We start from the raw sequence: 23,639 nt of genomic DNA, 5'->3' as shown, positions 1-23,639 counted from the left end.
CTTGTTCAAGCCTGGTTTTTTGAACTAAACCATACCTCCTTTAATTCTATTTGGGTGTGTACAGACTTACAACATTTGAGTGGTGAGCTTGCTGTGGATGCACACTTGTGCTTTAGTCCATTTAAGCTCAGGGGAAACCCATACTTCCAATTTGCACTTGAAAAGGCTGTGCACAGTGCTGATCGGCCAGCCCTTATGTCAATCAATAAATCTTCTCCCCCACCCACACCCAGAGCAGGTTTTAAAGCATAAAAGTGTTTTAAAACTCCCCCCCCCCCCCGCTTAAAAACAGTGCTGAACAAATGTTTGATCAGATACATAGGCAGGGTGCTTGGAAAGCAAGACAAAAACCCCGAGTGTGTGTCCTGTGAGAGTATGGCAGGAAGCTGAGGTAACTCCACAATAGAATCATGTGTGCACACTTCCCTTTGCATGTGCATCTGTACATCGCCTCTGAATCACCCCCCTCCCTTCCAAAATGAGGTTAATTTTTGCACAGGTGTAGCTTGCAAAAGACTCCAGGATTGTAATCATTGGGTAGCTGTGCATGCATGGGATTTTAATTTTGTTCTTCTATGCCAGCCAATAAAAGGGATAGGAACGTTAAACTCATGGACGTGATCTTGGAAAGTGAGTCAGATTTTATGCATTTTTTGTGGCCCTCGTTGTTTTCTTTGTCTTTTGAAGAAGTGCAGCCTTTCCCAACTGGCTATTCAAGGCAGAGATGCTAAGAAGAGAAGAATGCAGATGAGTTATTCCTCCAACCAGAACCTCTTCCTGTCTTTTAGGTCTTCCCTCCGGTGAGCCCAAACATCACAACGTATCGCAGCATGCTGCTCTCCAACGTGGGTAGCACTGCCATAAGCTTCAGCCTAAGCCGGGAGAAGTGTCCTTCCATCCTAGTGAAGCCCAACTGTGGGTATATTGCACCTGGAGCTCACCAGATCGTTCTCCTCTCAACTTGCCCAGTGGAAACATCTATACAGCAGCACATCTTGTCCATGCAGTTCAATTTCTGGCCCTCCTTCACCCAGGTAGGGGCAGGAAGAGGTAGACTCTTCCTTTCATTCTCTGCCCCATTTTATCACTATATGGTGAAGAGGGACATACCCCTTCACCCTGTCTGTAACATCCTGGAATAGCTCAGTTGGTATAGCATGAGGCTCTTAATCTCAGGGTTGTGGGTTCAAGCCTCACGCTTGGCAAAAGATTCCTGCATTGGACTGCAATAGGATTCTGGTAGTCCCTTTCAATTCTACAATTCTGTGACCCCTAATTTTTTTATCTTAATATTCTAATGATTTGGAGGCTAAGCACACCCCTGCTGTAATAGTTCAATGTGAGAGCATTTGTTTAGCCTTTAAAAAAAATGGCTACCCACTCAGCCCACAGCAGTACCATTTTTTAATCTCTTTAGTTTGACGCTTCAATACTTGAGGTGATTCTTTTGAGGAGCCACACTATTCGTGTGACTATAATTTGTTTTAAATGGTTTTTAATGTTGTATTTTAAATTATTGTGATCCTCCTTGGAACCTTAGGATGAAGGGCGGGTAATAAATATAAATAATTCTTTGATGCACTGGAAACTACATCTACCCTATTTTTTAAAAGTAGTATGGTTTTTGGTCGTCTTCCACATGGGCTGAATGAGGTTGAAGTACAAATTATTTTTGCTTTTCTTTCTGTTTATCAGCTGCAAAATAGGTCCTAAGACAACCTGTAATACTTAAAATCAAAATTATCAGTTTAGGTCAGGCAAGATTTAAAACTCCCCAATAATGTATAGAATCCATCAAATAAAACTGTTTTCTGATGCAGTGCAGCATAAACTAGATAAACCATGAGGAAAGGAAAGCTGTTTCTTGTTACTTAGCTCCTTGCTATTGTAGGTCCATGTGGTCAGCTGATTTCTGTACAAAAGTCCTCGGGTGGGTAGGTGGGAGTTGTTTACTTCCTTCTCCTTCTGCCCAAACACCTTGCAAATGTCTTCAGTGTATTCTCTTAACTATCATGGACATAAAAAGGTGATGCACTAGTATTCTAGTGACTAGATTAAATATTTTGTTCGACTGCTGTTTGGGGATCTCAGCTGTTTGGGGAAGCTGAGGCTTTGCTAGCAAAGAACACTTCAAAAGGCAAAATAACCTGCTGATGGGTTGGAAGCAGGTGGCCAGCCATCACTTCACTGGTAGCTCTGGTGACATTTAAGTGACTGCATTCTATATGGTGATCACAGCCAATGTACAAGATAACTGGTTTAACGATTGTTGTTGTTTAGTCGTTTAGTCGTGTCCGACTCTTCGTGACCCCATGGACCAGGTTTAACTATTATGAAAACATAAAAGAAGTGCTCTGTTAGAGGAGGCTCCTACGTCCTCTGTAATATATGAATAACAGCTGTCATGAATTGAGGAGGGACTGTTGCTCAGAGGTAGAGCATGTGTTTTGCATGCAAGATCAGTCCCATATATCTTCCTGGGAAGGATTCTTTGTCTAAAGTCCTGGAGCGCTGCTACCAGTCTGTGCGAATGGTCCTGAACTAGATGAACCAATGGTTGGACTCGGTATAAGGCAGCTTCCTATGTTCCTGTGCTTCTTACGTCGCCTTTAATGATTGGGAAAATTGGTTCACGAGGAAAGGCCTTCCAGCACATGCACACGTTTTGTTTATATCAGCCTTCTTTAAATAAGCTTCCAAAAGTTTCTAGCCTGCCAAAAAATTGTCAGGCTGGAAACTGACATGAAGATAGAGAATTAAACCACAGTGGCAGCTTGCTTTGTTTCTCTCCTGGGTGAAGAGGAGATTTGGAGTGCTGCATCTCACATCTGCCAGGCTATTCTTGCTCAATCTAGGTGCTATAGACGATGTTTATACGCCATCCCATGCACACACCTTCATGCAGTTCCTGGTTCAGTATAATGGTTTACCTTGCACTTGAAAACCGTTGTTTAACGGCACTTCTAGAACTTCACAAATGGAAATAATTATTTTGGCAGCATTGCCCTTGTGCCTCCTTCTGTGTATTGTCTCAGTTTTCCCAGGCCTGTCCATGCCAGCCTAGAACCTAGCTCAACTTTCCTGTGAAAGTGCTGTGGCTTTCAACATTGGCTGAAGATTCTTGCTGATGTTTGCTTCCTCAGGAGCTCCACCTTCAGAGCAGCGCTGAGCCCCTGGTCTTGCTATTAGAAGGGGATGGCTGCCTGTACTTCAAACCCACATATGTGGGCAGCTCCTCCTCACGCACCTTCACTATCAAGAACTGCACCCGGTTACCCATGCTCTTCAGGTGGAAAATCCAGCAGTCAGACAAAAACCTTTTATCTGTACAGCCTGCTGAAGGGACTATATTGCCCAATGAAGCTTTGGTGAGTAGACCTTGGTCACTGTTTCCACTAAGCAATCTGAAGCAATTACATTGAAATATAGCAAAGTCCTCCTTGGGCCAAGCCAAAGATACCAATAAATGTGAAACCAGTGCCAAGACAAATGTTTTGTTAGATATATGGACTCATCCCTGCATGCTTCTGGGTGTGGCAGTGGGGAGGAGAGGAAGTTGGGTTCTCCCTGTGGGTTCTCCTGTGTCCCTAGCAACTGGCTCACCCAGATGCTGCATCCCAGAAAGGCAGAGTGCTGTGAATCCCCGCTCAGCCTTCTCTTTTGTATGCGATTTCAGGCTCAGACATGGACCTTCACTCCCAGTGAGCAAATCAAATACCTTCTGCGGAGTTGGGTGATAGTGTGGAGAGAGCAAGAGATTCTGGAAGACAATACCCCAAAGACTGCCCACTATATCCTGCGGGTTATCGGCGAAGGATCACAGGGCACTTTAACAGTAAGTGACAGCATACGGGGCAGGAGAAGTAATCAAGACCATGTTGGAAGAGGGTGGAAGTCCAATCACAGAGCTTGATAGTTTAAGCATACCCAGATGACACCTGGCATTTATGGAAGCCTGGACATATCCTTTCCAGTTGGTAGTGCTACTAAGCCTTTACCTGCTGGCCAGTGCGGTTTTTTCTAGAAAAAAAGTACTGCTCAGTTGCAAGGAGGGGGGTGTGTGTCGAAGGGTGAACACTCTGTACTTTGTCAGAGGCACACTGCTCTTTTCCAATGCTGGCATCATCACTAGGCACCAATGAATAGGCCAACAGGTTTTGGGAATGGCTGTGCAAAGCAGGATGGAGGTTCTTATTCCTAAGAGTGCCCACTGTTTTTGCCGTCATCCAGCCCACAGTTGACCTTTGCTGGCAGAGCAGCATTTCCTGCCACACGCTCGCCCCTTCCATGAGTGACATTGCCCCATGGCTGCCCTTCTGCAGCTTGCTGCTGTGCTCTCTGATGGGAAAATGGAGGACTGCTTGCATTTCCTCCCCTCGCCAAGCAACACTGCAAGGTATATCCAGAACAGCAGAGCACCGAGCGGCTCCTCTGTCCACCCTTTGGCCATGCTCAGCAGCAGTGCCCTAGCCCTTGCTTTGCTCTGGTGTGTGGATTTGCCCCCAGGCCACGCAAGAGGCTGGGAGAAGAGGGTTTTGCTTGGGGAAATAGCTGCACCCACCAGGGAAGGTGAGCAGATTTGACAAAAATAACTTCCTGGAACTGTGTTCTGGTGGGTTCCACCAGGGGAAAAACCCCCACTGCTGCTGGCAGTGATGGATTGAATAGCAATCCTAATGAGACCCTTGGCCTACCCCCCCGATGCTATTCTTTCCCTTCAGTGTATTAAATTTCAGAATTTATTTGCATGGAATACCCATTGTCAGCGTCTCTTAATAAACTTCCTGTGTTGTGCTTGCTCTGCAGGGACAAAAAGAGCAGGTAGCTGTTGGCAACATCCTGGTTGGCAGCACACAGTCATGTGAATTTGCCTTCTTTAACAACGGAGCCTGCTGCTTGAAATACGTCCTTAGTGTGGAGCAGTTGATCACTGGACCATGTGACCCTGAAGAAGTTGCCAGTGACTCCTTAGGTATTTAATGGAAAGACAGATTTCTTGTGCTTTGCAGCTGCCTAAAGTCTCTCTCCATCCATACTCACAATTTTGTTTTTTCTCTTTCCTCCTCACAGCAATAGAACTTGACCACTACAAAGGGACAATTCCTGCTCGGGGAAAGATCTTTGTACGCGGGATTATTAGGCCGACCCGCCAATTGCACTACATCTGGACAATCTATTATGCCATTTCCACTCCCAAAGGTGAGAAATGGAAAGTATGAAAGCAGCCTCACACCAAGGATATTATTAATGGGGTGGGCTCAGCAGGGAGAGGTTCCACACCAGATGAAAAGGCTCCATCTGTTTGACTACACATCAAACCTATAGAAAACCTGTGCGGCTGAGGAATGAGTGATGTGGTAATAGAAGGTTTAGCTTAAATTTTGGGATTGTGAGGCAGAAAGAGAGCTCCCCTTTTTATCTTATTTGCTTCTATCTTCCCCTATTCTGCCCTCAAATGAATATCTGGCATTGGGGTTCAGGGTCTCCTTCGTTAAACCTGAGGGCTTTCTCTCACAATCGAAGAAAGTGTGGACCCCAACCCTCTTTAGTCATTTGTGGAAAGCTCATATAAATCCACTTCACTGACAGAAATGCCCAAGACTTCTATGTGCAGTAATAGACTGAACAGAGAAGGGAATAGTCCTTCTGTTGTTCATCCAAAATGCAAACTGGTTTGTAGGCTCCCAAACTGTAACAGGGAGTGGAGAAATTATGAAGGATGGTGCAGAAACCTCAGGGGCTTGTCACCCCTTCCCCAAAAAGTAGATCCCACAAGCTTGACATCTGCCCTCCCTTGACTTAATTGTCAGTAATGATAGCCAGGAGGTGCTGGTGACACTTGCAGAACAAAGCTCAATTCAGCATTATCTGGGGAAAGAAATCATACTACTGGTCCATCTGGTGCTGTAGCTTCTAGGTTTCAGATAGGGGTCTTTCCTATTTGGAGATACTGGGGATTGACTCTAAGAGCGTCTGCTCTCATAAGATATCCTCTAGCTGTGGCCCCCTTTCTAGGAAAAGCATTTTATGCAGTAGAAAAACACACAGTCTGCAAGAAGTAGCACAGCCTTGAGGGAGATTTGCAGTCCACAAATGTGAGGAAAGGGAGACATTTAACATCTATAAAATGATAATAAAAGTTTTACTTTTATGATGCCTAGTCTGCAAGTCTGTTTTGTCTCCCCATGCAAGCCGCGAATCCTCTTGGGGAAAAGCAGCCGCTTTGCCAGGTGACAGCAACAGGTGTCTATCCATCCATCTGCATCACGGATGCCTGTGGGACAGGAAGTGCCAGTGGCATCAGTAAGCTGTTTCTCTGGCGGCTTTTCTCTTTGGAGGCTCTGAACCAGTATCTGGAGGTAGATCCAACACCACAGGAGCTCACCTTCAGAGTGCCTACCAGGCATAGGTAAGAATAGTTCATCTTCTGCCAGATCCTGAACCCCTAGTTCTTCTGTTTCATACACAGGCATACAGTACTCCTGATTTCCTCACAGTCTGAAACAACAACTTCCTTCCCTTTTCTATTCTGGCAAACAAGTGCTAGGAAATATGGTGTGAGTGTGCGCCAGACTTGGGATTTCCAGCCCCACCATGGAACACCTCCTCATGGATTTTTCTCACATCCTATTTCTCTTTCATTTGAAGCACACGGCTAATCCCTCCAGTTTACACTCCTGTCATGCTGGATTTCAACTTCGGTGCAGCTCCAGTCAGAAGTGTGCCCTCAGTAGTTGTGCTGATGCTACAAAACAACGGGGGGATACCCGTGAGCTGGTGAGCAATCCTCACTTCCTGGCCCTAACGAAGGAGGGAATAGTTAGGACAGCCATGTAGAATTCTGATGGCAGGCATCTAGAACAGCCACCCACCCTAGCAGGAACTTACATAGGACTTGGCTTCTTTAACATGCAAATACACAAAACCTCTGTTGGAAGGACTGCTAGTGGCCAGGTTGCAGGTCTTTATGTCCCAAAGGGCTCCTTGGCCCCCTGTATGGCACAACTAAATGTTTATGGCTTTAGAGATTTCCTGCACTGCAGGGGGTTGGAGTAGATGACCCTTGGGGTCCCTTCCAGCTCTATGATTCCATGAACTAAATACATGCACAGTAAAGACAGGGACTGATTGTGTCTGTTAGGAGAAGCATCTTAACAATAAGAGCAGTTCAGCAATGGAACCAATGGCCTAGGCCAGGGTACAGATGGGCTCCCTATTGCTAGAGATATTCATAGCATCAAAGAACTGCACAGTTGGAAGGGACCCCCAAGGGACATCTAGTCCAACCCCCTGCAATGGCAGACTCATACCTAGGAGGCTGAGGATACTCTAGCTCTCAATTACTTTCTCAAGCAAGAAGTTGGACTAGGTGGGCCATCGTCAGCTTTTCCTGGGTGCAGCAGTTTATTTGTTTATTTAAATTTTATGCCTATTGCCCAGCTCAGGGTTGGGGAGCTTTGTCAATGTGACCATAAGGCAGGCTGCTCTCTTGGTTTTCATATCTTGATTCTTTTTGGTTTCCAATATTAAGTGATGCCTTTTGCTTTGTTCTGCCTGCTTCCCAGGGCCTTTCTGTTTCCTTCTGACCAGAGGATTGAAATGGAATACTGGGCAGAAAGCACAGAGTTTGACCCCAGCGAGCTGCATCAGATGCGGATCCAGGATAACCAGCTTTTTGCCATTTCCCCCAAGGCAGGAAAGCTTCTTCCAGGGCAAGAGCAAGCTATACACTTATCCTACAGGTACCTACATGCAGTGGTTCCTTCCTTCCCCATGTGGAAATTGATCCCAAACCCAAACGCCAAGGTCAACTCCTAATTAGCGTCCACCAGCACAAGGGCCCCTTGAGTATGCCATCTTCTGTCCTTGGGCATTATCAAGGTTGTCTTAAGTGTGACACCCAGGCAGAAAAAGTCACCCTCATTAACATAGCCTTGCACCATGAAAAAGCCAACAGCTGCATGGATTCTATTTCCCCCAAGGCCCAATTTTTCAGTGCTCTGAGTTTGTAGAAAACAAGGCATTTCTAGGTGAACATATCTGTCCGGACATATCTGTCCTTCTGGCACTTTATGCAACAGTTCAGCTCTTAGCAGGTAAATGTATTGTCGCTAATCTGCTGTTTGAGGCAGGATTCTCCTGCTTAAAAGTCTGGAACGGTTTCATCTACGTGTGTTTCTGATATTGGTTTTTTGTTTCCCCCCGCCAGACATGATTTCATTGGCACTGATCGGCTTCCAGTCCTGCTGAAGATCTCCCATGGCCGAGAAATTCTGGTACGATACTGGGCTGAGAGGTTCAGAAACTGTCCTCACTGGTGAGGATTTCTAAAACCCTTTCCTAGAGCCAGTCAGGCTCCTTTAATGGTATAGCAGTAGGAGACATTGTTTCCTGAAGCTGCCTTCTCTTGGATGGAGGGACAAAGTATGCCTTTTGGTATTATTATTATTATTATTAGTGCTTTTTTTCTAGAAGAATACTCACCATGAAGTTGTTATAGTAAGTGCTACACTTTAACAACAAAAAAAGAGTGATGCCAGTAGTGCGTACTCTTGAGTATCCCCCCAAAAGCACTGATTATTGTTAATTAAATTTGTATACTGTCCTATACCTGCAGGCCTCAGGTATTCACACCTTAATCTGTCCTAGAACTATAGCTCTTCATGCATAGCCATATTTTATTTCTACTATTATACTCCCTGCACAGTAAGGCCACATGGATGGCAGAATTTTCCCTTCAGCAAGCACTTTTCTAGGAAGCATCCTCTCATTACCAGGTCTCTGAATCCTCCTCCTTCGCGCAGAGACCTCACTTTTGGCTCACATTCTGACTAGATAACTTTGTGGAGGGCTGTGGGACACATCATTCCTCCCAAGCAGAAACATGAGCCACAGTCCTTTTATTACTTCATGCCATCTTCCCTTATGCCACTCGTGTTTCCTGCATTTGGTTGTCCTCAAATTCTGAACTTTGCCTGCCTTCCCTGTTTTTTTCCTCTCTCTCCTTCGACTTGTCAGTTAGAGTCAAAGTCACCTTGTGCTCCAGTGGGCACCTTTCTCATGGCCCACTGAACCTCAACTAGGTGCCCAAGATTTCCTGTGAGAGTATTGTGTTCCCATCACCCTTTATTTTTCTTTTCCCCGCTGCCCCACTTCAGGGACCATTGTCAGCTGAAAATCCAGCCTGTTGAGCAGGCTGTGAAAACACAAGGCTTAACTGTGCCTTTGTGCAAAGCCCTTGGATGGGCTCTCTTGGCTCTGCCCATTTGGCACAGGTCTTGATGGCTGCCCAGAGGGGCAGCTGAGTGCAGGGGTCCCAGCTGGGGGGCACACATCCTATTCAGCCAGGTGGCCAGAAACTCTTTAACTACATGTTCCTCTTTAGTTCCTCTTTAACTCTCTTCAGTGGGAGAGTTAAAGAGGAGAATTCCTGACAATGCTGCCAGGCTATTCCCTGAAGTCATACTGCTTCAACTATCTTCGAAGGGTAAGAGTGAAAGACCCTTCATTTCATACTGTTACACTTTCCTCTGTATGGCCCCTCTGAGTGAAGCAAGCACAAGGTGTCTTCTGCTTTTGTAATCCGTGTGTTTGTGATCTGCATGGTACAAACTAAGTCTATTCCTCACCCCACCCCTACAATTATTCTGCATCTGCAGCTGAACTTTATTGGTGTGACCCTGCAAATGGAGTGCCGATACATTCACTTCACTTCAACCAAGCATATGTTCACGCCTATTGCTATTGGCACCTATGACCCTCCTAAACAGGTGAGGCATCAAAAGTCTTTCTCCCCCACCGCCCCCCCACCCTCCCAACAGAATGTTGTAAAGCAATGAGGAGAAAAGAAAATTCAAAGGTCCAGATCTGTAAAGGCAGGTACCTCCCAAGAGAAGGAACAGTATAGAATTAAAGATAAACAGTGTTTCTGTGCGCTCTGGCCTCCGTCACAGTGTTCCGTTGTGCCAGCAGTGGTTCAGTCATGTTGGCCACATGACCTGGAAAGCTGTCTGCAGACAAACGCTGGCTCCCTCAGCCTGAAAGCAAGATGAGCACTGCACCCCATAGTTGCCTTTGACTGGATTTAACTGTCCAGAGGTCCTTTACCTTTACCTAGTTTAGAATTATCAGCATGAAAAAAATTATGGAAAAACACAACAAAATTCTCAGCATGTTACACAATTAGAGAAAACACCCCCAAAATGATCTTCAGATGGCATTTAATGCCCAGCAAACTGGTTAAAATGTATAAAAGAGGCTCCAACTTATGTTGGAAATGTTTAGACAAGGAGGGATCGTTAATCCACATGTGGTGGTAATGCGAATTTGCAAAAAAAAATATGCTGGGGAATGATTTACTAAGAACTGAAGAAGATGCTTAAATGTTCCTTTCCCAAGAAGCCAGAAGCATTCCTGTTAGCTAAAATAGGACAGGAAATTCCAGATCAAGTAAAAAACCTCTTCCTTTACGCAACAGCAGCAGCAAGGGTACTATATGCTAAAATGTGGAAGAAGAAGAAAACCCCGACCAAAGACCAGTGGTTGCTTAAACTAATAGAGTATGTAGAATTCGCCACGATGATGGCCAAAATAAGAAATACAAAGAGAAAAACAGTATTAAGCAAGTGGAAACAACGAGGAGTATTTAAAAATAAGCGGTATAAATATAAATTTACAAGTAGGGTTAAATATATGAACACTAGAAAACACAACAAAGAGTGAAAGAAGGGGAAGGATTGGAAAGCTTTAGGAGTTGCAGCAAACTAAAGTGACTGGGTTCGGATGTCAAGGAAAGATAGGTTGGGAAGTCCAGATGAGAAGAGTTAGATGATGTATGTAATTGGAATAATTATAACTGACTGTAAATGAAAAATGTGCAAACAAATTAAAAAGTAAAAGAAAAAAAAGAGAAGTAACAGGGTGATAGGTGGCAGAAGAAACGTCATGCTTTGGGCGAGAGTGATGTTACAAACTATAAAGTGAGCATGGGTTTTCTAGTGCTTTTTTAAGGTCAAGGCAGGCATAGGGACATTTGCAGGGGAGGACTGGTCACCAGTTGTCCTTTTCAGCAGCTACTCAATGCCATTTGAATTCATTTCCTGCAGAGGGTTCATCCAGCGTTCCGCTTGTCTCACTGCTTTCTCCTGGAAAACCTGCTATTTAGCACTGAATCAGAGCAAACGTCAGTCGGGTTTTCTGTATATTGATGTTTGCTCCGATTCAGCGCTAAGGAGAGGGCTTTCCCTCAGACAGCGGCGGGACAAACAGAAAACCACTCAGACCCTCTGGGTCTGACAGGCACAACACAAGCTGAAAACTGCATGGACCCATGCTTTCTAGGCCTAGGAGAAGTGGAAGTGTGGATGAGCCCAGAGACTGGAATGTCTGACAGGGGGTGGAGAACTGCTGGAGGAGTATTTGTATGGGAGAATCACTTAACACAAGGGTTCAGGACCTCACTTTTTTCCTGTTGATATTTCTCTATAAATCCCCCTCTGCTCCTGCATTTAATTTTCCTTTGTGCCCAGCAGTTAGACTGCACTCAACAGTCCACATAAGGGAAAAGTGGCACTACATGCTCATTTATCACACATTGATTGATCCAGTCTCTTGCATACATATTGTGGGAGAACCTTCTTCATCCTGATTTCATCCAGTCCATTTCATTTGCCACATAGCAGAGAATGATGTAGATAAAATACCTCAAAGAGAATCTTTCTCTCATATCGTTTCCTGAACTGTTCCAAGCGTTCTGAGAAAATACTGCTGGCACAGATTGATATAGAACTTTGGAATTCTGCTAAGGAATAACACTTAAGATTGTAGCTGCCAGGCTTAGGTTTCCTCTAATAGGGACTACATATCAGAAGACCCAGTAGAAGCCACACCAGACCATGTGAGCATCTTGAAAGCCAGTGCTGACCAGTCTTTCCCCTCTCTTCTTGCAGATCTATGAACTGTACAATGGAGGTGCCACAACTGCAATGTATGAAATCCAAGTGGATGCTCTGATGAAAGTACAGGAAGAAAATTACCAGCATGGGGTGTTTGTCTGCCTGAATCCAAGAGGAGAGATTGGTCCAGGCTTGACAGCACACACGGAATGGATCTTTTCACCATTGGAAGCCAAAATGTACTCGGTGAGGCTGGCACCTTTAAGAACAAGCACTTTCCTTTGGGAGTTTGTGTCTCATAGCATTCCTACCTAGCTGATTAGAACTTATCTTCTTTGACTGCCCTTATTCACAAGAGTTCTAATACATTCCCATATTGTTCATTGCTGCATAACTCCTGCTGGGGCAGCTGCTTCTTGGTCCTTCCAACTTTCAGCCCCCATTGCTGCCCCAAAGCTGCATTACAGTGTGAATTCCTAAGAATGCAAACTTGATATGTGACCAACACCTTTTTATCTGAGAGCTTTTTATGCACAGTCAGCCAAAACAAGCTCCAGGTGCATTTTAGCCTTTGCAGGATATGCTTCCCAACACACTTTTATTTTTTATTTTTTATTTTTAAATGATATTTATTAAGATTTTCAAAAATACAGAAAGTAAGGATTAAAATACATTCAAAGCCTTATTTTCATACATCCACTTTCCGGGACTCCCCCCTTCCCCCACCCCTACCATATTCCTCTTTCATATTGTTGGCTCCACAAGCTCTCAGTTCTAATTGAAACTTAATTTGTTTAGACCATTATTCGAATTTAAAATTTATACACTCCTCATCAATACCCTTAATAAAAGACAAAAGTTCTCTCCCAGGGCCCACCCCATTTTCATTCCACAATTTCCCTTTTTTTAATGATAAGGACACCCCACACAATAGAAATATCAGAAATAAGAAATAAAAAGTATAATAGATGAAAAAGAGCCAGTTCAAAAAAAAAGAAGTTAACAAGCCTTTGGATTTTAGTTCTCCCCCCCCTGTCCCCGGTTTAATTTCCCCCTGACCACCAAACCATGTTATCCGCCTGGAATTCTTAAAGTCCATAAATCACCTATTTCCCCCAACTCCTTGCTGGCTTTTTCTTTTTATAATTATTTTTTAAAACACTTAACTTCAGATCTATTAATAAAACTCCCCCCATTGTTCTTTCCAAATTGTAGTCCAATTTCCTCTTGTTCCGCTGCTGAAACGTTCTAATTCAGAAGCTTAGTAACTCTGCAGGGATTATTGTTATTCAGGAACAAAAACTTGCGTTCAGTCCCTTCCTTTCTTCAATAGAAAATTCTATTGTCTCCTTTAGCTGAACACCCTGTAGACAAAATATTATTTCCGTTTTGCAGCTTTCCCAGAAGATAACCAGTCCTGTAAAATTCCAATGGTATTTTTCCACTTACGACCATCTTTGTAATGTCCCGAAACTCCTCTAGGGGGATTGTTGTAACTTTGTTTTCTCTAGTCCAAAAGTCCGATTGTTATCCATGTTTTCGCCATTTTGTATCCAAATTTTAACAAGTTATAGCAAATTGTAACAAATTTAACCAGCAAAGTTCTCATAATAAAATCCTCTCTGCTTTCCGACTTTGACAGCTACTTTGACAGCTGTCAAAATCTCCGACTCTTTTCACCAGGCTCTCTCTTCAATCACCCCGGTTCCCAGGGGGGGGGGGGTTACGTTTCTTCTCCCTCAATTCTTCCTCCAGCACAGTTCTTATAGTTCCCCATCGTGGAATTCTTAGTTTTTATCGGCAATACAAATCTTTTTGGACCTTGGTTTCCCCGTCCTTGTTTTGGAAGGTTTACAGTAGGGGGGGGGACTGACTTCCTTTTTGGATCCCCCCCCGCTCGTGTCCAATCCGAAAAAAATTCTTTTTTTTTCTCCTTTTGAACCCGGTTTCCAAATTACTCACGGGTTGTTGTTAAGAAGTCCGAATTTTCAATGGAAGAAGTCAGCGCTCTCCGCCGGATGGCATGCGGCTGCGCTCGGCAGGGATAGCAGAGGACTCAAAGCACCACGCTTCTCCCCGGCACCCGATCCGTAGCCTTTAAAAAGGCTCCTTCACGAGTCGGGAGGGCGCTAGCGGTGCCAGCCGAGTCTCCATGTCCACGGCCTCCGTGGCCGTGGTTTTTAAGGGTCCCCGCATCGCCGGTGCGGTAGGACCCAGCCCCTGCCGAGCAGGCTCCCTCCGGAGCTCGGAGGGAGTCCGCCATTCGGCGATGGCGCCAACACACTTTTAATCAGGGCTGCCAGAAGGGCCATGGCCCCGGGTGTGGGTGGAGGGGGCATGAACCAGGTGCCCACACACCAGCGCCCCCTCCTGGTGTCAGAGGTACCAACACTCGCCGGGCCATTTGTATTCACCTCCTTGACTTTCATTCCTTACCTTGGGCGAACATGGGAATTGTGGCAATTTCTGCTCCTGTTTCTGTTTCTGATATCCTTAATTGCCACTAGAGAATTATACAACAATCCCTTTTTAAAATGTACAAATTGGGGAATACGGGAAGGAAGAGCTGGGCTATACACCGCTGGTTATGCCTCAGGCAAAATCTAGTGAGTGGACGTAAAATCCACACAACCACGTTCTATACAATTACAGCAGTGACAAGCATACTATCCGTGAAAATTATTGTCATGTTTTCATTAGTTACAAAAGACTGCATTGTGACTGCTGGAAAAACATAGCTGCAAAGCAACACAACCTTGCAGAAAGATACATGGAGATTAACAAATGAGAAACAACTGAGCAGTCATTGCCCAAGGCCACAATGGTGCAGGAAAGCCCTAAAAGTGGGGAGAAACTCTTGGTTTGTGTGCACAGTGGCTTATCAAAAACACTAAAATTGATTAAAATGACTCTGAACCATGCACAACCAGGGCTTAATTTGGAGAATTCAATCCAGAAATCTGTTTCAGTGGTCATCTTTGGCATGTGTAAAATAATAGAAAAGAGTATCATTGAGCATGTAAAAAGCACACTTGCCTTCCTAGGACAGAGATTGTGAGCCTTATGAGCTCTGTTTTTAGATTTGAACTACCGACTGAAATCTGATTGGAACATTTCCCAGCAAAAGGTAACAGGCCTATTTTGCTTCTGTCTCTCCTTGCTTTTCCCTTGGGCTCTGACATGAACATCCTTTCCCTGATTTAACTTGCAAGATAGCTGCTGTACTCCAACAAAGCTGTTTTTGACTCTTATTGAGCACCAGAGTAAAACCAGAGCCCTTCCAGTCGCAGCTTTGTGTTTCGTTTTTCTGCCTAGGTAGAGGTACCTATCCACATCCTTGAAGGGGACTCTGCTCTGATTACCTTCCAAGGTATAGGCTTCGATCCACACGTTATGGGTGAATCAGCACAATTCGACAAAGTGGTTTGTGCTGCGACAACACCAGGTTCTGCCAAATTAACAGTGCCTGGCCTGGTAAGTATCAAAGGATGGTGTGCTTCTAGCATGGAAGAACGTTGGAGGGCGTAGAACAGAGATTTCAAATTGTATGAGCCCTTGGCACCGCAAGAGCTATACTTCTCTGTGTAGTCCTGTTTCCTCTTGAGTAATGTGTTGTGTGATCCTCCTCTCACCCAAACAGCAATGGCTATCTTTGTGCAATTGGTTAATTTAAACCAGGCCTATGCAACTTGTGGTCCACGAACCACAAAATCAGTGTTGTTTTTTCTTCAAGAACCAGGCATGTAATAGTAGTCTCCTATCATACTGCAGATGTTTCTGGGTTTGCATGTTTTGAAGAACTTTATGTTGTGATATGAACCAGCAGTTTTTTACTGGATAAACCATCTGTTCAATTTGCCCTGTGCTGTTGTCTTGCTAACATGCATTCAGATTACAAGAGCCTCAGTAATGCTATTTTATTTCCACTTCTGTGGCCCATTTTGTTTGTGATTTCTTATTAATTTTCTGGTGCTGTTTGATTTGCTTTGTTTTAAAATGTTAGCCTCCTTGATCAACTATGATATGCCCACAAGTAAGGATGAGTAGCGCTAGGCTTTGCAAAACCCAGATTGTTGACCACTGCAAGAAAGTAACTTGCAAATGAATCATTGCTTTTTGAGAATTGAATGCTGCTTGTTCAGTCATCTCTGGAATGACACATGATGCTCCTTTGGTAGAATTCTATGGCCAGCTTCAGATTTTGCAAGTGTGGTGTGATTACTTCAAAAACCAAACCAAACAATTCAGTATTATTGAAAGATTCATGCCACTGCTGCAACATTTGTAAATGGAAGCCACAGGGGTTGATTGGGATTGCATGATAGAGTTCAAATGCCAGAGCCAGCAGCTGCAGCAAGGTGCAGCGCTGATGCAGGGATATAGCATGCTGCCCAACCAATCTCCACAATTGCTGCTTACAAATTTTATAACTCTAGTGTAGAGGCCTTACCATGTAGAGCCTTTTACCAATGTTGAAACAGGCGAAGTCAGTCTAATGTGACTATATAGTATGATCTGTTATATATTCAACAGTAGGGAGGTTCTGCATGTGACACCTGAAACATTATTTGAAGACTCACATGCTCTTTCTCCAATGAGGCTTAAGCTTTCTCTGAAAATATATTCATCATGGATGCAGTGGTGGTGATGGATGAGTAGAGCCATCTCTTTTTGGCCAAAGTAGGAAATGGGGCAGACGTGGCATGTGTTGCTACGACCATGACCTTCTTCTTCCCCTTTGGGTAGAAAAGAACTGGGAGAGGGGGGAGAACTGGATGAGCACAGAAGGTTGTCCCCTTGAAGTACTGAGGTTTTGACCTATATTTGTGTGTTAACTAAGAATTCTAAATCTTACTGAGATGTTGGTGGGAGGTTTTTGAGATCCTAATTAACCCTTTGCTTCAGCTACACTAGGAGTCTTTTCACAATCCTCCCATACGGATGCCTCCTACTAGGAAAGCATTGTTGTAATTGGATTGCATCTGTAGCTGAGAGTTTTGTGAAACAGGCTGCTACCATTAATCTGTATTTTTTAAGACATGTTTCATGCATATAGTGCTGCTTAAATGTCTGTCACTGGTAGCACTGTGCTAGCTTCCTTTCACTGGGAGGGGTGGGTGGGGAAGGGGGAGACAAGAGATCCCATCTTGTTAGGATAGGGGATCACCCTCTGTTTATTCTCTTTGCAGACGGTGTACTTATCTCATCCCCGGATTTGTTTTGGCAACATCCCAGTCTACAGTAAATGCAGCCGACTCTTTTTTCTCAACAATGCCTCCGAGAATGAGGCCATTGTTTTTTCTTGGCACACTGGGACTTCCAATTCCATGGTGGTGAGCTTCATCTGTCTGATTGCTCTTGGTCCCCTTTGGCAGTGTTGTGGCCTCTCCCACTGTGATGCTGGAGTACTGAAAGCCACATAGCCTCCTTTCCTAATGGTTAGAAGCCATAGCCCTGAAAACGTTCTGGTGGGGATCCATTATGCACTGCTAATGCTTCTGACAACCACTTTCTTTGTTTCAAGGTAATGGACATTATTCCAGAGACTGGGGTTGTGCAGGCTGGGGAGAGCGTCTCATTTGTTCTCACACTGTATGCTGGTGAAATTCCATGCTTCTACAACATAGATTTGATATGTGAGGTGAGGATTAGTGTGTACTTTAGATCATTACTTCTTTGAACACCAAAAGCCAAGGATGTTGCTAGATTACTGAAATATACTTGACTCCAATTACATTACCTACTCCTATAGTACCACAGTTGCATATCACCTAGGAAACTTACTGTATGAGGTGACAAATACAACAAACAAGGATGCTGTTGAGCAGGCATGGCTCAATTTCCCCCCTCATAATTTCTCAGGGTGCTGCAGTTGAGGTTCGTCCTTGGTCCAAACACTTGTAGTTGCTGCTCTGCAACCACCTTGTTCCCTCTTTGATTGTGTATTAACTAAGAATTCTAAATCTTACTGAGATGTTGGTGGGAGGTTTTTGAGATCCCGGTTAACCCTTTGCTTTGATTGGTTGGACAAGTTATTGTTTCCACACATTTGGTGTATAAGGTCAGAAAATAAAGTCAGAGTTTTGTTAGAAATTCATACTTAGAAGACATATGTCTATAGGGAGAGCAAGTTTTTCATCATCTCAGAGTACTGAAGTAGCAGGAGTGCAAACTTGCAGAATGCTGAGTTAATCATAGGTTTGTCCCCTGTAGATTTTTACCCAGCACCCACTTGATCAGTATGAGAAAGAGCTGCAAGAATGGGAAGCTGAGAAGGCGCGCCAGGCTGTGGAGTTCACCATCACAGAGAAAGACCTGGATACACAGAATAACCTAAAACAGTTTCCAGTGGTAAGTTGGCCTTCCAGAGAGGGAGATTTTAGCACTGAAAAAAGAACAGTACAGCTTCTTTGGATGGGTTTTCTGTTCAAAGTGACACCTGCATCACATGATTCTATTGGTGGTTTGCAAGCACATGTAGGGCAAAAAGTGACTTAAGTGAAGATATGAATCTTTGTAGTGGTGGACTGGTCAGGCACAAATGAGACTTGAGTCCCACAATTGAGAAAGCTATTTGAGTATTCAGACTTTACAGATACCGTATTTTTCGCCCCATAGGACGCACCGGCCCATAGGACGCACCTAGTTTTTTGGGAGGGAAATAAAGAAAAAAAAAATTATTTCCCCTCCAGGTGCGGGGCTGAGCCTGAGCTTCCCCTGACCCCAGCCCCCAGAACAGGCTGCTATCCGCAAGCCGTGGGAGAGCTGTGCGAAGTCGCGCAGCTCTCCCACGGCTAGCGTAGAGCTGCGCGAAGCTTGGGGCGTGCTGAGCTCAGCACGCCGGCAAGCTCTCAGCTAGCCATGGGAGAGCCGCGCGACTTTGCGTGGCTCTCTCACGGATAGCGGAGCACTGCGCGAAGCCCGAAGCTTGGGGCGTGCTGAGCTCAGCGCGCCCCAAGCTTCTGGGTGCCGGCAAGCTCTCCGCTAGCCGTGGGAGAGCTGCGTCTCCCACGGCTAGCGGATAGCTTCCTGAAGCCTGGAGAGCGAGAGGGGTCGGTGCGCACCGACCCCCCTCGCTCTCCAGGCTTCAGCGAAAGCCTGCATTCGCCCCATAGGACGCACACACATTTCCCCTTCATTTTTGGAGGGGGAAAAGTGCGTCCTATAGGGCGAAAAATACGGTATGTATTTTCAGCCATCTTCTGGTTGCTTTCCCACATATAGTTTCCAAATGTAAATCGGGGGAAGACAAAAGTGATATTAAGAACCTATTAGCAACTAAGCTGCTTTCTGTGGGGCAAGCCCAAGACATTGCAGCACTTGAGGTGGAAAATCCAAGCGGCATCCTCCTCACATTAGTTAACCCAGGACACAAGCCCCCGGGAAGTTCTCCTGCACAAACCTAATTAACAACTGTTCATTTCAGTGAAACTTGCACAGGAGAAATTCCAGGCGAATTGTCCCCGTGTATTAGATCTGCCTGCTTCACACTCATAAAAACTCATCTTCTTTTCATTCATGTCAGATACAATGCTCTGCAAATTTCCTCTTCTGATGATAACACTTGTCAGGATTCCTGCATTGGCACCTGTCCTCATCTATCTACATATGCTAATTTGCATGTTGAAAATAAAGCCAGGATGTTTAGGGCCCCTCCAGACCACCTGTTTGTTGAGCATTCATCCTTATTTGCTTGCAGGGTGTTTATATGTGCTCCTGTTAGGCGCTTGTCCATCCCACTTTACAACACATTTCCCCATCACGTTGCAAGTGACAAAAAGTCTGGGGTTTGTTAAGTGGATGTGTTGCTTTCATCCACTTTAATGGCAAAAACCTAACATTCTGCTATGCACTTGATTCCCTCCCACAAAATACTGACATTCTGGAGGTGCCTTTTAGATGGAGCACATTAAGAAAAAGAGGGGGGAACCAGTTCCATAACTGTTCTGCAGTTTTATGCAAACCGTGTCACGAGTTGGCAGATTTTCACAGAAGTTTACTAAATTCCTGCCATTCAGCACAGAAATTCAAGGCCATTTCACAAGTTACGTGAAGGCAAACTTGGATTTTTGGTTAGGATACACTCAGCAGGCAGCTGCAGCCAATTACAGCTCCCTGACTAGTGTACTTGTACATGTTATATGAAAAGGCATGTTATGAAGCACAGCTATATGCCTTTTCAAAAATGCAGAGGAATCTCAGGAGGCTGTTGTTAGCAGAAGAGGAGCAAGGGAGAAAAGAATTTTGAACCTTTTCTCTGTAGGCAATTTCCTCGATATCTCTTACACACATTGTTGTGATTGCTATGTTTTTAACTCTGTATTTTCATTCTGTTTGCAAATTGCAGACTATTATTGCATTAGGGAAGGAAGGAAGGAAGGAAGGAAGGAAGGAAGGAAGGAAGGAAGAATTTCCCCCTATGTTGTTCCAGATTATCCATCTAGAACCTCACATGGGGCAAAGCAGTTTGAGGAAAATATGGCTGGTACAGAAAGGGTTGAGCCCCTGCTCCATTGACTGTTGCTCCCCTCTGCTCAAAACTGCACCTTCCTTTGGCTCTTTTACAGTAACAAACAAAATTGCCAGGGCTTTGTTATAAACATTTGCATATACTTTACTTTGCACCATTGAGTATCTTACTTTATGTCATTGTGTAACAGCATCATGGTTATGTTTACTATGACTTTCTTCCCTTTGTTTAGGGGGCTTCAAACTTGGCGTCAGCAAAGCTTTCTGCCACACATCCAGTGATCCGGAAATACAAGGTAATAAGTTGACTGTTACCTTCTCTGAAGTGGAATATGTTGAGATTTCTGAGGGTGACTGATAGGGCAGTGAACCAATGGGGCTCTTATTTCAGAGCTAGGATGCTTGATTAAGAATTTGGCATTTTGGTGACAGAATGGAAGTGCCCACGCACACAGAATAATTGTGTGTTGCTATCAAAGCATTTGTTGGGTCTGTTTTGACTGTACAGCTTTTCTGTATTATTTGAAAATGCTTTGCTGCAGGGTGGGTAGCAATCCAGTATGATGATCAGGAAAAGTGCATTTTGGGGGCATATGGATTATCTAAAAACAAGAGCTAGTCCCCACCACTTTGATGTATGTGTCAGATTTCTGTCTGCCTTTCCACTACACTGCACTGCATAGTCCATTTTAAATACTGATTTTGTAGTTGTGTCCCATTACTCCCTGCTCCCCAGTGGTTTAGGTGAGCTGCCTGCCTTTTAAAAATGTTTACTGAACTACTATTTAAATGTTGATGCAATCCAAAATCTCTTCACATTTTTTTAAAAAAATGTATTGTTTGTGTGTGGGGCGGTGGTGGTATAATTTGCAAAACTGCTCTGGGGAGGTATGGGATCAAAAGTTACCACTACCAGCCAATCAGTGCTGTGCAAAAACAGCTTCAGCTTCCAGCCTACAGAATCAGTTTTCCTTAAGAAAGGAATAGTCATATAGTCGAACCACAATGTGGCAAGCAGGCTTCCTGGGCACAGCAACTACCGAGAAGGGTCATCTGGTGTTTTGGAGTGTGTTGTCATCAATATGCTGAGGACACATAGTTCTGTTTCTCTGCATGGTAAACGAGTGCCTGACTTTGGTAATGGGCTGGATAAGGGTATTGGGGTGGTTCTTCTGTCCAGAGAAGTTGCCTGTCCCATGCTGTGGAACTGTGTTTCAGCAGTGATTTTGCAAGCATCCTTGCTTTTGACTTTCAGGGGCCTCTTGAAGACTACTTGGGCCAACAGACCTTTGGAGCTGTTTAATTTTGATTAGCCTTACTGATTATCTGTATTCTTGAATTTTTAATTTCATCTTTAAATGATGTTTTATGTTTGAGCAGTATATGCTACCTTGATATTTTGTGATATAGCAGCACAGAAAAAAAATTCAGAATATATATATATATATATATATATATATATATATATATATATATGGTGCTTGGACCGGAATCACAATTTTGCTGAAGGAGCAGGTTCTTAGCTTGAGGGTACTTCTAAGTCCAGTACTGAGCCCCTAAGAATGGTGCGGTGAAGGTTCTGAGTAATTACTGTATTTTTTATATATAGTCCATTCTTTTCTCCACACATTTGTGTTTGAGAGAGAGGCCTTTGCACAGCCTAATTCATGGGAGAACCAAGATGAAGGCTGAAAATTGGAACTGTGTATAAAACAGAGAGAAACCCCAACCTGTCTTTTAAGCAGATTTGTTCTGGTGGTGGTGGTTGTTATTTAATCTGTATACTGCCCTTCATCCAAAAAGACAGGGTGGTTTACAACATACAAATACAAAATGAGAACACAAAATACATAGTGGTGGTTGGCTTTGGAGGGCTCCAACCCACTCATTAAAGAGTACCTTTTAAAATCTACCCCAACAGACTCTTCCACCCATTAGAAACATCCATGTGCCTAACCCTCCTGCCAGCCGCAGCCAGAGGAAGCTCACGAGGAACAAAGATGCCAGCAGGTTGTGGGTGAAGCCGGAGCCCCCCAAGCCCTTCCTCATGCACTTGGGGGTTACAGCCAGGTCACACTCAACTGATGACTACCTGGTCAACTTCCCTAATGACCTGACCCAGCACTTCCTTTTCCGGTAAGGCCTTGCCCTGTCCTCAGGTCCCCAGGGGAGATGTTGGTTCTCTGTATATTCTCCTACAAGACAAATAAATGAGATGCTGTTTGTTACAGGCATCCAAAATGGTTTCTTCAAAAAGCAATTGGTGGTATTCAATGCTGGTCTTACTCAGAGTAGACCTGGTGAAGTTAATGGACATTATTATTATTATTAATTTATATACAGTGATACCTCGGGTTACATATGCTTCAGGTTACATATGCTTCAGGTTACAGACTCCGCTAACCCAGAAATAGTACCTCGGCTTAAGAACTTTGCTTCAGGATGAGAACAGAAATCGCAGGGCGGCAGCAGGAGGCCCCATTAGCTAACGTGGTGCTTCAGGTTAAGAACAGTTTCAGGTTAAGAACGGACCTCCGGAACGAATTAAGTTCTTAACCCGAGGTACCACTGTACTGTAATACTGATATGTCATGATGGCTTCTAAGTGGTTTACAACTATAATATCAATCCATAGTTAAAATAGAGAACACTAAAACTTCCTTTATTAAAATATACAATAACACCAATAATTAAAAATCATAACAATTAAAAAGTTAAAATAATAAAATCACAAGTTCAGTTCAGGGGAAGCTTGCTTTACAACATGACCAGCATATTAATTTCAACTGGTCTACACCATCTACTCTAGGTAGGACTTAGTTGAATACAACCCAATGCATAAGGAAATTGTGAATCTTGCGTAAATCTCACTCTTACGAAAGCTGCTTTACATGTTGTTTTTCTTAACATTTGTATGTTGGGATTGAGAAAAGCAGTGTGTGAATCTGATTCCTTCCAATCCACTGCTGGGGATTGTGGGGAAATTTAACAAACTGAGCCAGAGGACAAAAATCTTGTTGGCTTCTTTCTAGATACCCTGTGGTTCATGGCATTCTCGTATCATTTGACAAGGCACTTTAATTCTCCTTGTTGTCCTCTTTCCAGCCAACTTAAGAAGACGACAATCAGAAGGAATACTCTGAGCAGGAGCAGGAGCAGGAGTAGGAGTAGGAGCAGGAGCAGGAGCAAGAGTGAATCTCCAAGTATGATGGCATTAGCAAGCTGCACGGAACAGGAGGCACAGCTAGTGACAGACATGCTGTCGACAGTGATCAA

The 23,639-nt window shown here is 44.1% G+C and overlaps 1 protein-coding gene across 5 annotated transcripts in view; it reads left to right on the top strand.

The window, feature by feature from the left end:
• CFAP65 (cilia and flagella associated protein 65) overlaps nt 1–23,639 on the top strand; it is a 42,398-nt gene that overhangs the window by 13,833 nt on the left and 4,926 nt on the right. For all 5 annotated transcript variants that reach the window (XM_080976400.1, XM_080976401.1, XM_080976398.1 and 2 more), the window contains 18 exons: nt 789–1,034; nt 3,144–3,368; nt 3,677–3,835; nt 4,807–4,972; nt 5,071–5,199; nt 6,193–6,409; nt 6,649–6,777; nt 7,566–7,742; nt 8,210–8,276; nt 9,660–9,770; nt 11,949–12,140; nt 15,210–15,368; nt 17,084–17,227; nt 17,419–17,535; nt 18,108–18,245; nt 20,597–20,659; nt 22,285–22,499; nt 23,469–23,639. In XM_080976400.1, the coding sequence (XP_080832526.1) occupies nt 789–1,034; nt 3,144–3,368; nt 3,677–3,835; nt 4,807–4,972; nt 5,071–5,199; nt 6,193–6,409; nt 6,649–6,777; nt 7,566–7,742; nt 8,210–8,276; nt 9,660–9,770; nt 11,949–12,140; nt 15,210–15,368; nt 17,084–17,227; nt 17,419–17,535; nt 18,108–18,245; nt 20,597–20,659; nt 22,285–22,499; nt 23,469–23,639 (2,825 nt within the window). The remainder of the gene's footprint in view (nt 1–788; nt 1,035–3,143; nt 3,369–3,676; nt 3,836–4,806; nt 4,973–5,070; nt 5,200–6,192; nt 6,410–6,648; nt 6,778–7,565; nt 7,743–8,209; nt 8,277–9,659; nt 9,771–11,948; nt 12,141–15,209; nt 15,369–17,083; nt 17,228–17,418; nt 17,536–18,107; nt 18,246–20,596; nt 20,660–22,284; nt 22,500–23,468) is intronic.

Source organism: Podarcis pityusensis, assembly GCF_964106645.2.
Source record: "Podarcis pityusensis genome assembly, chromosome: 1".
NCBI lineage: Eukaryota > Metazoa > Chordata > Lepidosauria > Squamata > Lacertidae > Podarcis > Podarcis pityusensis.
This window is presented reverse-complemented; position numbering and strand designations above follow the sequence as displayed.